At 36.8% G+C, this 17246-nt stretch overlaps 1 protein-coding gene across 3 annotated transcripts in view; it reads right to left on the bottom strand.

Annotated features, from left to right (window-relative positions):
• Positions 1-15361: 15361 nt before the first annotated feature.
• The window catches only part of tbc1d14 (TBC1 domain family, member 14), a 135764-nt gene continuing 133879 nt past the window's right edge, over positions 15362-17246 (bottom strand). For 2 of the 3 annotated variants that reach the window (XM_039751436.1, XM_039751435.1), the window contains one exon: positions 15362-16082. In XM_039751436.1, the coding sequence (XP_039607370.1) occupies positions 16017-16082 (66 nt within the window). In that variant the 3' untranslated portion in view covers positions 15362-16016. The remainder of the gene's footprint in view (positions 16083-17246) is intronic. The other variant, XM_039751437.1, reaches the window with a different exon arrangement.

Raw genomic sequence — 17246 nt, forward strand, 5'->3', positions numbered from 1 at the left:
ATCATTTGATTTATAAATAAACATCCATTCTTGCCATTCAGGCTTGCAACACATTCCAAAAAAAGTTGGGATGGGGGCAATTCAGGGGTAGTAATGCGGTATAACAACTAAATAATGATGTGATTTGAAACTGGTGATGTTAACAGGTGATTGCAATCATGATTCGGTACAAAAGCAGCATCGAGGAAAGGCCTACACCTTTAGGAGCAAAGATGGGCAGAGGATCGCCAGTTTGCCACCAAGTGCAGGCAAACATCTTTGAAATGATGAAGAAAAACGTTTCTCAAAGACAGATAGGAAGAGATTCGGGCATTTCTCCCTCTACAGTGCATAACATAGTGAAAAGAATCAGGGAATCTGGAGAAATTACTGTGCGCAAAGGCCAAGGGCGCAAGCCTAAACTGAATGGCCGTGATCTCCGAGCCCTCAGACGGCACTGCATTAAAAAACGTCATTCATCAATAAATGATATAACTGCGTGGGCTCAGGACTACTTCTGGAAGTCACTCTCAAGCACTACAGTACGTAGTTACATTAGGAAATGCCAGCTAAAACTGTACTGTGCCAAAAGGAAGCCCTAGTGTCCAGAAGCGCCGTCGACTTCTCTGGGCTCGGAGGCATCTGGAATGGTCCATTGTGCAGTGGAAACGTGTATTGTGGGCAGATGAATCGGTTTTTCACATCTTTTTTGGAAGAAAGGGACGCCGTGTGCTGCAGACCAAAGAGGAAAAGGACCATCCAGACTGTTACCAGATACAAGTCCAAAAGCCAGGGTTTGTCATGGTATGGGGTTGTGTCAGTGCCTTCGGCAAAGGTAACTTGCACTTCTGTGATGGCACCATCAATGCTGAGAAGTATATCTCAGTTTTGGAGGAACAAATGCTGCCTTCAAGACGACGTCTTTTTCAGGGACGCCCATGCTTATTTCAGCAAGACAATGCCAAACCACATACTGCGCACATAACAAAGGCATGGCTGCGTAAGAAGAGGGTGCGGATGATTGACTGGCCTGCCTGCAGTCCTGATTTGTCTCCTATAGAGAATGTTTGGCGCATTTTGAAACGAAAAATGCATCAACGAAGACACCGTACTGTAGCGCACCTATAATGTTGTTTGCAGGAAGAATGGGACAAACTAACACCTGTAACACTTAGTCACTTGATTTCTTCAATGCCTAAACGTCTTTTAAGTGTTGTTAAAAGACAGGGAAACTGTACAAAGTGGTAAATGCTGTACTGTCCCAACTTTTTTTGAAATGTGTTGCAAGCCTGAATGACAAGAATGGATATTTATTTACAAATCAAATCATGTTGACAAAAAAAAACATGAATTCTTTTGTGTTCATACATATCATTTTAGGAGAATTTATAACTTGCTTTTTTCTTTTTTTAATTCACATTTTCCACACTGTCCCAACTTTTTCTGATTTGGGGTTGTACAATACGCCCCCTCAGCCTAGCTGAACTACTGCCCTGACAGCTCCTGTCAATTGGTGACCCTTCCTACTGTTCCAAGGGTCAGGTGACCCATAAGTCTGGGCTGAGTCATCAAACAGTTTGAAGTCACCACAATGTACTGCTTTCTGATAACTCAAGCCTTAATTAAGCCTTATAAAACCTTTAATTCTGCCTTATGCTAAGGCCATTGAGGGCATGTAGAGTAGTATCCACCTCAATGACTATCTGCCCTACAATATCCGAGCTGTGTTTTCTTTGGATGGCTTCTCCTTTCAGCACTGCATATCCCTCAATGAGCTGTTAATGTGTCTTATTCTCCTGGGTATCTGCAGGAAGCACTTGAATGAGTAGTTAACTCACCAAATTACCAAAAAATAAAGAATGGACATGGTCCAACCAAAGCCGAGCAACACACCTTTTGAAATAAACAGTTTTGAATAATACCCAATGTGAAGACAATAATAGAAGTTACCACTTCTATCTCATAAATCCAGCATCCCAGATTTGAACTCAGTCCTTGCCTGTATAGTTACTCTGCCTTTCCCCCCCTGCATTCTAGTTGAGCATGGAAGATGGATTATAAGGTCCAAGCTGGCTTCTTTCCAAGTGTGAGCAGGGTGTGTGTGATTGGGAGGATGGACTGACATCCTCTCCACTGTGTTTCCCATCATGCATCTTATGGTTCCAGCACAGGTTGTGGCCCTGCCAGACTATGAATTGGATTAGCTGGGATTGAATATTTAAGATGTCTACAATTACAGGATAAAGAGCTGACTGTTCCCTTAATCTGACGAAAATGAAAGCACTCGTTTGTTTTAATAATCCTAAAGCTTATCTCATCTCTTTTGCAGGAGCACCAAAGTTGAAGGGTTAGGATTTCATTCTAAATTCCATTCTAGAAGTAGAGGAGGCATATTAAAATATAAGTGAATGACAGTGGGCACCACCAACACCAGACAACAACTTCTAGTGCCGATGTAATGGCCTGAGAGAAACAATGATTTAACCACTGGTAATTTTGAGCAAAAACAGATACTGCAAAAATAAAATGGCAGTGCCTTCTAACAGGAGCAGAAAACACAACAGCAGGTATTTCCTAACTACATCCAAGAAAAGATGTTTAAAACTAACCTATTGTGAAACATGATCATCATCATTTAGTTGAAGTTATGGAAATTGATGGCTCTGCTGGAATTTCCAAGATAAGGTGTGTTGAGCTTTCCAGCTTCAGATCCTCTTAAGATTATCTCTGATTGGAATTACTCACACTCCACTTGATTGGTTTAGATCCTACCTCTCAGGCCACACACAGTTCATTCAGCTTAAAACCTTCACATCCCAACCCACTGCTGTTACTTCAGGTGTGCCCCAGGGCTCTGTCCTGGGGCCTCTTATTTTTTTTACCTTCTTCCCCTTGGCAATATTTTTTGTAAATATAACATTAATTTTCACAGTTATGCTGATGACACCCAGCTCTACCTTGCTAGTAAACCCACCTATTCCTTTCCACCACCTTCGCTTATTGACTGCATTGCTGAAATTAAATCCTGGTTCTCTTCAAATTTTCTTAAATTAAACAGTGACAAAACTGAGGTTCTCCTTATTGGTTTAAAATCATCATTATCCAAAGCCAATAATCTTTCTCTTATTATTGATAACTCTGTTGTTTCCCTATCACCTCAGGTTAAGAGTCTGGGTGTCATCCTCGACAGTACTCTATCATTCCAATCTCACATTAATAACATCACCCGATCTGTTTACTTCCACCTACGTAATATTAATCGCATCCGATTATTATTATTAAGATCTTTCATGTCCACTATAGTTAATTACATTAAACATAATCTGCCACAAATACAGTCTATACATATTATTTGTTTGTATGGCCAGTCAGTCTAAAAAACTTTAATGTCACATCACAAAGACATGCACAATTGGTTAACTGAATGTTTAAACTGGCCACGATGGACCAACGCTCTGCCCGGAGTTTTTACCTTCCTTCTTTATGCTTAATGTTGGCATGAAGGACCTCTACATGGATAGAACTTAAAACAATGTCACATTAGATGAGTTTTCCAGCAATTTTCCATTGTAGTCAACATTTACATAATCTTTGAGTCAGAGGCAGTTGACAGGGCATTCCAATGAAGGTCAGTCATCTAGTGTGACATACCCAGCGACTCACACCAATAAAGTCTTACATGTTTGATTATGTCTTTAGCCGTAGTGATGGACTCTGTGTACATGACAGATGACAACCAATGAATGCTCATCGGGAAGTACAAGTACAATGCATTGCATGTAGTGATAATAAATAAAGAACACAGAGGCTTTAGACTTCACAAACGGAGGGGAGGCTTGTCTGTCTGATGTTGTGTGTTTTATGTACCACAACAGAATAGAAAAAAGGGCAAAGCATGAGACTGAACCATCAACAGTTAACACTTATATAGTACTGGTTCTGTCAGGCAACACATTATTGGCTGTCACAAAAAGGGACAAGCAAGACTGCAATGAAAGGTTAACACTGAAGTCACTAAATGGGACATGCCCAGTGATTTTCACTCATATAAACTGACATAGTCGAGTAACAACATCAGCAACTGCAGTCAGCAAGTCTAACACAGCCAACAACTAGAAGTCATGTAACGTGACATTGCCTTGACTGTAGACATTAACGTCTTAAGGGTTCAAAGCATTTTGAAATCATAAAAATTACTCAGATTGTTCATGTATTGAACTGTCATGCTTTTTGTATAAAATGTAGACAGTAGAGGATACTCTTGAGCCTTCCCTGAATATAGATACAGACATGGTAGGTCAAAGGAGGAAAACATGTGTGGCAAACGCCTGGAAGGTGGAAGGACCGGGAGAGGCACAATAGCTCCTCCAAGACACGAGAGGACAGCTGCCCTGTTTTGCATCAGGGCCACAGGATCAGAGCTTAGAAGCTCAACCCTGTTGGGGACTGTGGCCACTGCCAGGGGGCACACGGAGGATTACAGAGCCTTGGACTGCAGCACCTCCGCCACTCCAGGAAGTGCAGCCGGAACAGGAGCCAAGTACACCAGGTACACCAGATCCATTGGTCTAATACAAAATAGTATGTTTAAAGAAATCTGACATTAAAATTATCTAGGTGGTTTCAGACTTCTGGTTCACCTTGTATATTCATCGATAGTGACTCTCATTTCTCTGTTTTCATTGTGTATATCTTAGATGCATCTTTGTTTAGTGAGCTTTGCATTTCACAACTGCTAAATTGCCTGCAAAATTAATTTTAGTGTCAGTTTCACAAAACTGTATTCAAATCGATACTTACCTGTTTTGCTCTTCACAAGTAGTGCATTTAAACACATGAAACATTCTCATTTAGTCCAGTAATTGTTTTCCTGCAATGTTCTGTCAATTATGGTAATGTCCTAGCAAAAGACAAGTAAATTATAATCACATACATTAAACTAGGTGGGTGGTGTGAATAACTGTGTGCAAAGGCAAAGTCGTGGACACAAAAAGCCGGAGAATTACTGACCAGTGGATCAGCCTTATATAACAGAGCTACTAGCACAATCCTCTATGGTGGGAGACTGCTTTCAGACAACTGTTGCAGTCTGAGAGAGCTGCAGAGTCTCTCCCACCCACTTCAAAGAAAGGATCACAACTGAGGCACTGGAAGACAATCCTGGAACACTCAGCATTTAATGTAGGACCATCAATAACCTTCATTTTGCTGATGACATTAGTTTGTCTAGCAAAGAGGAAGAACATGTAAAAACCCATGAAGCCCATGGAGAAAACATCTACAGTGATCATGAAAAGCCACACTGAAAGAGATCAAACTAAAAAGACAAACAACATAAACGGCATCAGAAAAGACATCAAAGTAAACAAGCAAAAAGTTGAAATCATGAAAAGCTTCGAATTTCTTGGTTCACTTGTTCAAATTAGAAGGTCTCTCTTGAAGCAACAGCAGCTTCTACAAAGCTCAAGACCACATGTAATGAAAAGAATATCACTCTCAGCTCCAAAGCAAAATTAATGTAAACACTTTTAATTTATGTCTCTCTATGCTTGTGAAACATGGGCCCTGACTGTGGACCTCTAAAGAAAAATCCTGGCTTTTAAGACATTTTCATAAGATGTCCTACAATCATATCACCAATGCAAAAGTGCATAGAATTTAAGCAGCCAGTGGATCTTTTGGGGACCTGCGGACTACTGTAAACAGGAAGCTCAGGTGGTATAGGCACATTGCTAGATCATCCATTCTGGCAGAAACCATCTTACAGGACACTGTGCCAGGAGGAAGGCAGAGAAAGAGGTGGGAGGGCAACATCGAGGAGTGGACTGGATAGTCTCATCAGCTCACAGAGAGCAGCACAGGACAGACAGGAATGGTGAAAGATTGTCAGGACATCCATAATGCCCCAATGACCTAATGATTACGAGACCAATGATGATAGACAGATTGAAGACTTGTAAATTCTTAAATGAAATAAAGTTGAATCAAAATGCTTGTAGCCGCCAATGCGAGAACAAGGCGAGAACAACCACAGGTAAAACACATGCCGAAAGAAATCTCTCAGTCCAAAAGTTCATTTTAAAAAAATTTAGTCAAAGATAACAGCAAATAATTCACACAAGAATAAAGAAAAAAGGAGTTACACATGTAGAATAAAAGGCAAAAAAAAAAAGAAAATGTATCTTCTCTAAAATTAGCTTTTCTTGAGAAACTTTAGTTATTTCTGTACTTAAAAGATTCTTAACTTCTTCTGTACGCTTTAAATGTACTGCTTAGCACTTAAATAAGTGCTGTTTTACGAGTTACTTCACACTCAAAAGGCCCGTAGGCCCAGACATGAGAGGCACGTGCACAGGCACGGTTTAAAACCATATGCCTTCCACACATTACACAAGGCAAGGCTGGTCACTAACTGAAGATTAATGTTTAATCAAAGCAGATAGAAATAGCTAGAATATACCAATTTCACTCAACTTATGGGGGTTATAGGAACCTCCCATAGATTATGCTTTGTCATCTCGTAAAATATTTATGAATCTTATAACACTAGGAAAATGGCTCTTACAATGCTGTTAAAGGTATTTCAGTCGTGTCCTCCACAAAGTCATCTAAATCCTTTTATGATTAAGTAAACTGTCCAAGGAGTGACAAAACAATGACTGGAAAAGAAACAAAATGGAGTGTGGCTTAGGGAAAGGCAAGGACTAGTTTGTGAACTGCAATGCTTGTCTACAGAGTGGCAAACAAGGAATAAAGCCTGAGGAGTCCATGCAGGTGTGTGAAGGGCTGAAAGGACACACAAACCCGTGAGGTGTGAACACATTATGCTACACACAACACTCGATGAGAAGCAGTGACAATCATCAACCATTAACTGAAATGCATTGCGCGACTACCTGACTGAGAGGAAAGGCACCCACTGGACACAACCGGCTTGCAACCTAACATACAAAGATATTTTAACTGACATTCCTTCAAAGATCTAACAGAGAGCTACACAAAAAAGGAAAAGAAAAACAATCACTATTCAAACCTAAATAGCTACAAAGAACAAGGAAAACATTTCATGGCAAGAAAAGCTGTCAGACTGAACCCTTCATAACAGTGCAGATGTACGTGTGAGCAGAGAAGCCATGATGGAGCAAGCCTGATGTTGGATTTTGCAGGTCCACTGAATGGCCTCCTCTTCAACTGCATGGGATTAAGCAATCCATTTGTAATCCAAAGACCCCTGGTTTGTGGGCACCACTTGGCCTTGAAACATCACCGCATGAAACTCTGAAGACCCATGAAAGAGAATATTCTTTTCCTGTTCAGGCCATTAGAGATTGCTGCAGTATTCGTCTGAATCCATCACTATTCACACCCACCTTGTGCTATTTAAGACTGCAGGTAATGACATTCTCAAGGGAAGCAGGTGCCAGGAAAAAAAACAAGCCTTAACAAAGGGTCAACTTCATTCATTTATATTTGCTTGAATGTAGTGCTCTTCAATGAAGACAGATTTATACAAGGGGGTACCCGAAATTAACCAGAATCTGTACCTGGCGCGCAATCTAGACTTAGTTACGAATTTTACTGCTTGGTGTAAACGTACTTACAGTATTCTGTGACAGTCTGCCAAGTGGCATTGCTCTGTAGTGTTCATACAGCACCCCGTTTCAGTTTTTCTTGGTGCTTATTAAACAAATTCAGCAATTTTTGTGCTGGGTGATCATAAAGAACAGCAAGTTGGCATTAACATTTATTTGTCTCTTAGGGAAAACAGCTGCTGAAACTGTAGCAATGCTTGAAACTGCTTTTAAAGAGGAAGCTTTAAGTAAAACACATCTATGAGTGGTTTTTGAACGATGTCACTTGATCTTGCTCTGTGTGACTTTTTCTTGTTCCTGCATATGAAAAAAGAGCTCAAAGGAAAGTGTTTTTGTATCGTGGAGGAAGTCAGAGAAACTTCACTGCAGGCATTGGACAATGTTCCTCTTCAGCGATTCCAAAAATGTTTCCACCAGTGGGACAAGTGAATTCATTCGCATGGAGAGTAAGGAGACTAAAGTTGCTCTAAGTAAAAATTAACCAAGTAACTGAACTTAAATGACTGTCAGCATCATGGTGCACAAAAAATAATCCATGATGTGTTCCACTTTGTCCAGTTCAGCAACACACTGGATCAAAAGGCCATCCTAGTAGCTTCAGTTGAGAGAAAGGAGCCAATCATGGATGACATGTCAGTAAATTGGTTGCACTGGATGAGTTACAATGACCAACAGGGCTAGACACATGATTATGGGAAATGAAGGGGGAGGGGGTCAAACAGAAAAAAAAACCCCATGCAGCCAAAGATGGAGAACATGCAAACTGCACAGAGGTATAGAGATTTCTCTGTTCTAATAAACATGCATGTCCAGAACCTAAGCTAAATGGCTGGCTCTTGATGTTCTTTTTAACAGCAGGCATATGAATTAATTTCCAACCCTCACCATATCAAACTGAACAGCTTTGACCCACCTTTTCTGATAAGAATTACTCTGTTCTTCAGTAATGTATTCAGGCTTGGTTCCTTTACAGGCATTAAATGCAATTCGCTAACTGTATATAAAAAAAAAAATCCATTTAATTTAGTGCCATTACAGTAAAATGAAAAACATTTGTCAGTAGTTCTACTGGTACAGAAAACAATACAGCAATACAGTCCATGGCCTCAATTGACCTATTTGACTAAAGGCTTCATACAAGGTGACTATTAATAAAACATTTGATATACAATTGGTAAAATTTTTTATTTTTCTAATTGGAGCACAGGCAGGTGAAGTGAGTTGCTCATGGTCACACAGTGCCAGTAGAAGAACCTGAACTCACAACCTCTGGGTTTGAAGTCCAAAGCCTTAACCACTGCACCACACTGCCTGTGGTTATGACACAGGTATGGCAAAAAGAAATAATTACAAATATAGAAGTTATAAATATGCAACAATTTAAAGTGGAAGACACATTCTAGTTATAAACACGCAAAGGGCATCAGACAGAAGATGCAAAGACCAAGTAGTATCTATCTATCTATCTATCTAATTAATTTGTTCAATTTCAACTGTTATGACTCAGAACTGAAGGTGTCAAATTTGAGGACAATTTCAGGTGGGGTTTATAAGGAGGTATGATTCTTAGATGTTCCCAGACTCGGAAATCACCATTTAAAATTGGGTGAAAGGTACATATAGGTCCCAAATACTAAAGCATTTCATGGCAGGGAACCAAATAAATAAGAAGTTATGAATCAGAAAAAAAACAAACCTGTCAGTAAGCTTGGAGTTTATTAATATGGACACTTTTGTTTCCCCCCACAATGCTTCTGGTCTTGTCTTGTGGATGGCCTGCCACTCATTACGTTTAGTTGCTGTTCTTCATTTCCAGGAACTTTTCAGACAAAGTATCTCAACAGCACCATCTACAGGCTAAAAGAAGAACTAATCAAATATTCAGGAAATGCATTACAAAGGAACACCACTTTAAAATTTATTTTATTTCAACTTTCCCATTTAACACTGTACAGAATCAAGCATCACTATTTTAAAAGATGGAAGCATCTCAAAATGAAACAAGTAGAAATGCTTCACCTGCATTCTGAGGGTACAACATCAATTGGAAGCGAATGTGTGCCTGTGCTTTTAAAAAGTCCCAATACATATGCAAGAACGCTTGAATGCTTTACTTTGACTGAAAAATTGAGGCTCTCATTTGGTATTGTGGGGCAGAAAGTGCATCAGCAGGCACTAAATCAGCAATCAAGATTTTTTTTAAAATGAATTGGTTGTTGTCTGTCTTCAGTTTTTTCCTCCCAAATTCCAAAGACACAAGTAATTAGGTTATTTATTGAGTCCATATTAACACACTGCAAGTGTTGGTGTGGCCTGCTGTCTTACTGGTTCACCCAAAAGGGCTGCTAGGAGAAGTTTTGACACCAGTAGGCCTGAATTGGATTCAGCAAATCTGAAAATGTTGGGATAAATTAAAAAATGCAGTCCCCTAGCAAACGTATAGCCAAGAGATTCACCTAAAAATCCAATCCTCAGTTTGTGCTTTTTGCACATGGCTCACCATTTTGTGTCGTCCACTGTGGTGGTTACACTAGATGCCTTTATAACTTTAAGTATCCTATTTTGTTTAACAGCTGAACATTATTGTATTGTAAAACATGCCTCAAATAAATTGAATGAAATTGTTGTAATTAATGGTACATTTTTGTTCATACCAAGTAGAGGAAAAAAATTCTGGAAACATTCAAAGATGAGGAAAAAATTATGGAATCATTAATCCAAAAAAAAAATATAACTAGTACTTTGTTACACCTCTTCTGGTTTTTATGACAACTTGAATTCTTTGAGGCATATTCTTCACCAATCAGGTTGCAACTTTCTTATATAGCAGATCAGCTTTGCTGGAGGGACCATTTCTTTCAATTTCCACTATATATTTTCAATCAAATGGAAATCCGGACTATTTTCTGGACATGTCATTGAGTTGGTGTGCCTCTCCTGAAGAAAAGCTTTAATGCTCTTTGCTTGGTGGCAAGATGCATTACCATCTTGCAAAATGACTTCATCACCAAACCTACTTTCTATTTATGGAATGAGAACACCTGTGCATTTACTGTTGAGAAGACTGCCACTTCCCCTGGGCCTTCACCTGACATGCAACCCCGTATCATCAATGAGTGTGGAAACTTACTTGTTTTCTTCAGGTAGTCAGTTTTAAATGTTTAATTGGATTGGCACCAAACAGCAGGTCCCAGCATCATCTCCTTGGCCAATGCAGATTTTATTTATGGTTTATGTTTGGCTTTTCTGCATGTAAATAACATTTCCATCAGCCATTTTCTTACAGTTCAGTCACAAACATTGACTCCGGTTTCTACTCATTTTCTTTTGTTGTGCATTTTCTGTTTTCCAGGCATAATGCTTTTTAGTTTTCTGACGCTTTGATGTCTTCCTTGGTGTTCCTGTACGATTCCCTTTTCCAGCTTTCCCATTTTGTTTGAACTTGCTCCAAATTTCAGGCACAGCTGACAGGGAACCACCACCATCTTTTGCCACACACTGTGCTGAATTACTGAATTATTGAAGGAGTTTTATAATCCTTTCCATTGTTTCTGACAGTTCTGTTGTTGGGGCCATGATTGCTGTAAATCAGCCTGGTGCAAAAACGTTGTCAATGTCTGTCTAAAGACTAAATGGCCTATTTTGACTACTGCAGGTACTGTATTTGTTTTAAAATTGCAAATTACCAGGTGATTTCACAATTATTTCCTCATCGTTGATTCCATAATTTACTTTCACTATTCGGGCTGAACAAAAAATGTGCTATTAATTACAACAATTTCATGTAATTTTTTTGAGGTATGTTTTACAATGCCAGAACGTCCAGCTGTTAAATTAGTTTTGTGCCATATCTGTGATTTGTTTTTTGCAAAGTAAAACAGCTAAATGAATATCCTCCCAAGAGTAGCGATTCCATAATTGTTACCAGGGGTTGTACATACTGCAGTTATCAGTGTGCTTTTTAAAGAAGAGCAAGTAAAAGGGTGAAGCAGGGTAACTTGATTAGGTTAGAGGAAAACTGAACAGCAACACTTTGATTTCTGGCCTGTATGTCTGTCCCAGTTGCAGGTAAAATTAGGACTCTAAACTGATCAAATGGGCAAGTTATTGGGCCCTCCAATTTACAGGCAGCTAGTGGCTGATGGTTTGATTGGCCTAAAATTGAAATGTACTCCATCCAACGGAATATTTGAAAATGTTACCCATTTACCTTTCAAATCTCTGGATATGTGACTTGGCATCGAGTCAGGGTGACTTCCTGATGAAGTGGTTATTTGGATAAGATTTACCAAATTTTTGGCTCAATTTATTTTCATCAATAATGAGATACATAATTTGGTTTAAAAACACACAGCCACAGAGGTTTTGATTTCAACCACACATGTAAAATGAAATCCAAACATTAAAAAAAGAAACTTGTCTTCAACCAGGACCTTTGAGTCAGTAAACAGGAAGGAGAAATGGTTATCCATCTGTCATTTATTACTCTTCAGCTAATACTTGAACACTGAGCATTTTTCTACAGGATGATCAGAATGGTAGGAGAAGCAAAGGATAGAGGTTAATTTTATAACCTAATTTACACAGAGTGTCAATCAATGCATACATTTTTACTCTGGTTGGTTTGTTGGTTTACACCCAAATTACTTAAATAACTTTTTATTTTATTACATTCTTATTCTTTTTATACCCTTTTGAGTTGCTCCACCACCCTTGAAATTTCTCTTTATGTAGCAACTGTCCAATCTTGTTAAATACAGGACATCTAATCTCTTGGTCATCTTTTCTGTACATTTCATGTATTACATTTTTATTGTTCACTTGACCTTTATCTAGTTTCCGGTTATGGCAGAACAGGTTTCTGACATCTATTAAGAAACCATCATACGATTTCTTTAAGATGAATACAATACTTTAATATGGAAAGTATATCAAAACATTTTCCTAAATGACTATGTGATCTCTAAGTCAAATTTTTCTTCCATATGACAGATTTTTCCATTTCTAAATGAAACTCATTGTAAATTAAGTAAATTCTCACCAGCAAATGGAAGCTGGATACCTTTTTAAGCTGGTGGCACAGTTCAGAAGGTATGTCAAAAGTGTTTATGTGCTTATTCATCTGTCCAGAAATTAAATATATTTTCATTTTAGGTGCTTACCCTAACATAACTGACAAAAAAAAAATCTGGTGTGCTTATTGTTTGCCATCTTTCCAACGTGATTACTACATTAAAAACATTTTTCAGCATTATATGAAGAGCAAAAAAACAGTCTGAGGCGCAAACAGTTTTTAGAAAGCCCAGAAAAAGATCACATTGGCCTTCGATATGATTGCTTAGTGAATCTTGCCTGAGGCACTGGTCTGTCACACTTGTGGAGAAGGATATTTGATATTTCACAGAAATATGCATAAGATGTCTGTAAAGGGAATTTTCATGGAGTATGTCAAGCTGTGTAAAGACATGCTCACTATGATTTTTGCATGGAAGGAAAAATGGATTAAAACACTAAAACAAGCTAGAAAGGTCTCTTAATGACGTTTAAGTGGGATATTATCTTTGATGATTCAAAGACCTCATAATTGCACAATTAAACTGATGACAGTAATTTTAACACCCAGTTTTTAGTAACTCACTCCAATTCTCTACAGTAAAACATGCTGACTGAAAAAAAATCTACTGAATGAATTCTATTTACTGGAGCAGAACTGAGTATTAAATTGCTATAGGTCATCTTGGAGTTTAGAAAAAAATAAAGGTGGAGGGATAATGGTTATTTGAATCATGTTTGAAGCTTTCATTCTCGGTTTATCAATTAATGTCAATACATACTCCACGGAGTGAAGTGAGCTACATACATAAGAGTTGTTCAACATGTTCAACAACATGGAATGCAGTAGAACAATTGTCAAAAAAGCCTAAAAAAATATTTGACTTATTTAAGAGACAAATCTCACACTAGTGTTCAGGGGGAGGAAGTAGTGACTGAATGTAAATATTTAGTAACTATGCAAGATAACAGCCTTAATTGGAATATTAAAACAAAAAGCATACATAAAGCTAAGAACCATAAACATATTTACAATTTTATTTAATAAAATATTTACATTTTCAACAAAACATACATTTTACTTATTTCACCTTTCTTACTGAAGCAGACTGTGCATTTAGTATTTATATTAAAACAGAGCAAAATAAAATAAAAACGATTCTTCAGTACCTTTTAAACTGCAATTGGATTGCTGTAACAAACAATGAAAAATAACTTATCACAAATTAGACTGTTTAGACCCATATTTACACAAATCAACAATTGGTTGGGACATGTAATGGGGGTGGGGGATCTGATAATCACAAAATGATTATTCAAAATAAAGCTTTAGTTGACTTAAAAGCACTGACATCAATTTACAGTATTCTTTTTTAGATCTTTGACTTGTTTTCTAAAGGTATTATTAGTGGCTTATATACATATAATGTGGACAATTTTTAAGAGATGTTCAAAATGAAAATAAATGTAAAAAATTATTTGATAACTGAACTGGAATTTTCATTCTGAAACTGAGAAATACACAGAAAAGTTCTGAGAAAAACAGTGCCATACAATTAAGGGTATGCTAAAATGGGCATATCCGAAGTGAGAAAAGTGCATTTTTGTTAGCTATATTTCAGATCTCTCAAAATGGTGTAGAAAGTCTTAAAAAAATTCTTTAAAAAGGGAAAGAATACCACAAACTGTGTGAAACCCACTGTTGCATTTTACATCACTAGGCCAAAGTAAAACTTTACAATGATTTTATACAAGAAATAATTTGAAGATATTAAAATTATATTACTAATAGGGAAAGCAATTCTACACAGATACTTCACTGCAAATATCTGCAACTGAAAAGCAAACCCAGCACAGCAAGGAATGCCACTTATTCTGCCTCTTACTTAAATTACTGCAAAAAGTTTCCTATTCAATCCTACTAATTCCATATTGAACAGTATTCCGCAAAGAGAAAGGGGAAAAACAAATACATACATTGGTCGATAATAAAACAGAGCTGATACAAATATTGTGATGCTAACACATATCACAAATATTAAGTTAAGAACAGACTGAACCACTGTCATAAATAAGTTTGGTTTAAATGTTCATTTCTTTGTGTGCTAGTCTTCCGTGACGCAGTAGCAGCTAGTATTTTATTATGCTCATGATATATTTATTACATTTAGCTGATATGAAATACCTGGGGAAATTAGAAAAACAGTTCAGATTAATTCTTCTTTACAACAAATTATCAGCACACATAATAATCTGAATTACACTTTAACCTGTTAAAGGATAAGTTACATTTTTGGTGTTGGTCAGACTGAATAAAAGTTAGCAACTACAATTTTAAATCGGTTCTCACTAATGTTTTAAAACAAAGTGATTTAATTTTGATAAGTATGGCCATTTGAAAGAGGCACTTAAATTTTATACAATAAAAAAATAAAAAAAAACGAAAAAAAAAAACACTATTGCACTTCAGATCAGTAGTAATTTGGTTCTTCCATCAAGTGGTTATCTTTCAGAACTGTACAAAAGCGTACCTATCTATGACACTCATCTAGATATCTATATATATATATATATATATATATATATATATATATATATATATATATATATATATATATATATATATATATATATATATATATATATATATCTATATATATATCTATACATATATATGTGTGTAAAAATAAAAATGATAAATCCACAATGTAACTGTTTATACATCAGTAGTATTAACTCATCAAGAAAAAATGATGACACAGCAAAAAAAAAACGAAAAAAAAAACTACAATGCACTGCATTATAAAATGTTTGCTATCAAGTATATAATTATCAGCAGAACAAAATGTGCAGAAAAGCAGAATGTCCATATCATTAAAAAACATTTTTGCATTATATGCTAGCATTTTAATAAGTATGGATTACTTAAATAAGCAAAAATAGTTAAAAACAGTTTATTTTCAGATTAAGTACACCTAGGAATTTACAAAAAAATATCAGTGTTTTCAACATATCATGTTCAGTGTACAGAAATAAATTTATCAAAAATGAAAATGTATCTAAACTTAACACAGATTTATGGAAGGAAACAGAAGGCCTAAAGTGACAGAAAAGGTGACTGGAAACATTCAAATATAACCTATAAAAAGAGTTTTTAAAATCCCATTATTTAACACTGCATTCAATAAGATTGCACTTTTCATTATACATACAGTAAGATAAATATTAAGGCTTTAGTCCTTTGCTCAAGGACAACTCCAGCATAAATGAAAGAGAAATTCCTTACAACAGGTTCTTTGCAAATTAAAATAGCAATTTCTTGATATTCAGGGCCTGCCCTGTAACACTTGATCACTTCAACAGTTTTTTTTTCTTGCTATATGGCTTTTATCTTCAGCGTTTTAATATTGGGCTACATCGTTCCTGTTCTTTGTTGTCTCTTTGTAATGCAGAAAGTACCTGAAATGGAATGAAGATGGAAACAAATGAAAATGTGAAAGATGTTATGAATTTACTCTGATCCAAAAGACTGGTTTTACAAGGCAGAGTAAATACTTCATGACAGGCCAGAATAAAAGCAGTATTAAGCTTATTATCTGTGCTAATTTAAAAGCAAGACCTGGCTTCTAATCAAGAAATAAGCATGAATAAAACCCTGCAACCACTGTGGTACTTGAGAGCCAAATATTCCTTGTTCTATCATTTGAAAAATATCCTACAAGAAGTTCTACTTCCCTGCTTAAAACAAAGGAACTAGTATTCAGTTGTTTAAAGGTAAAATTTATACTAAAACAAAGCTCTGCAGAACAATGCCTTAGCAAACAGCAATTTCATTTACACGTGTTTATTACGCTTGACATTTAGATACATGCAAATTCATTTGTAGACGAGAGAAATTATAGTAATTTGCCTAGAGTACAAAAAAACAGAACCTTTTTCTGCCCTGAAACATTTACTATGATGTAGACAACTAAATGAACAAGAGCCTCAGTTAACACTAGAATTACCAGAGCCTACGAAAAAACTCATAAATCCGGCCCACCTTAAATCCCTTCACACCTCTCTGTCAGCGTTTTTCGTCTTCTAAATGTGTTGATAAGCCAAAGCAGCAAGCAGCCTGCTATACCATCCCCCTCCTCTGCCTGAGAACGGGCAAAAAGTTCTCCCAGTTCCTGCTTTGATTGATTATCTGGGAGTAAACTGCCCAGAACTGTAAGGGGAAATAATTTGATGTGTGTTTTGTGTCTACAACAATCTATGTAAACACATCATTAAAACAAACCTTTTTCATGTTTTAGTAATAAATGACAAAATTTAGACATGAACTCTAGAATGTGTAAAAGCTGATGGCCAAATATCAAATAAACATTTTCACAAAAGTTGCAAGTACAAAGTGGGAGCTTCTGTGGTGCTGTGGTTAGAACTGCCGACCTATAATCCAGAGGAGGTCGCGAGTTCGAAACCATCTCCCCGGCAAATTTACTGTTTTGAGTAGTGAGCTACTCTTATTGTTAATATTATACAATAAAAACATACATTTGATTTGTGTCTGTAACAGCTGCTGTAAATTTATAGTACTTGTAAAAATTGGCTTTTTTTCCCCCCACTTTTATTCTTTCAGCT

Source organism: Polypterus senegalus, chromosome 4 (assembly GCF_016835505.1).
Source record: "Polypterus senegalus isolate Bchr_013 chromosome 4, ASM1683550v1, whole genome shotgun sequence".
Classification (NCBI taxonomy): Eukaryota; Metazoa; Chordata; class Cladistia; order Polypteriformes; family Polypteridae; genus Polypterus; species Polypterus senegalus.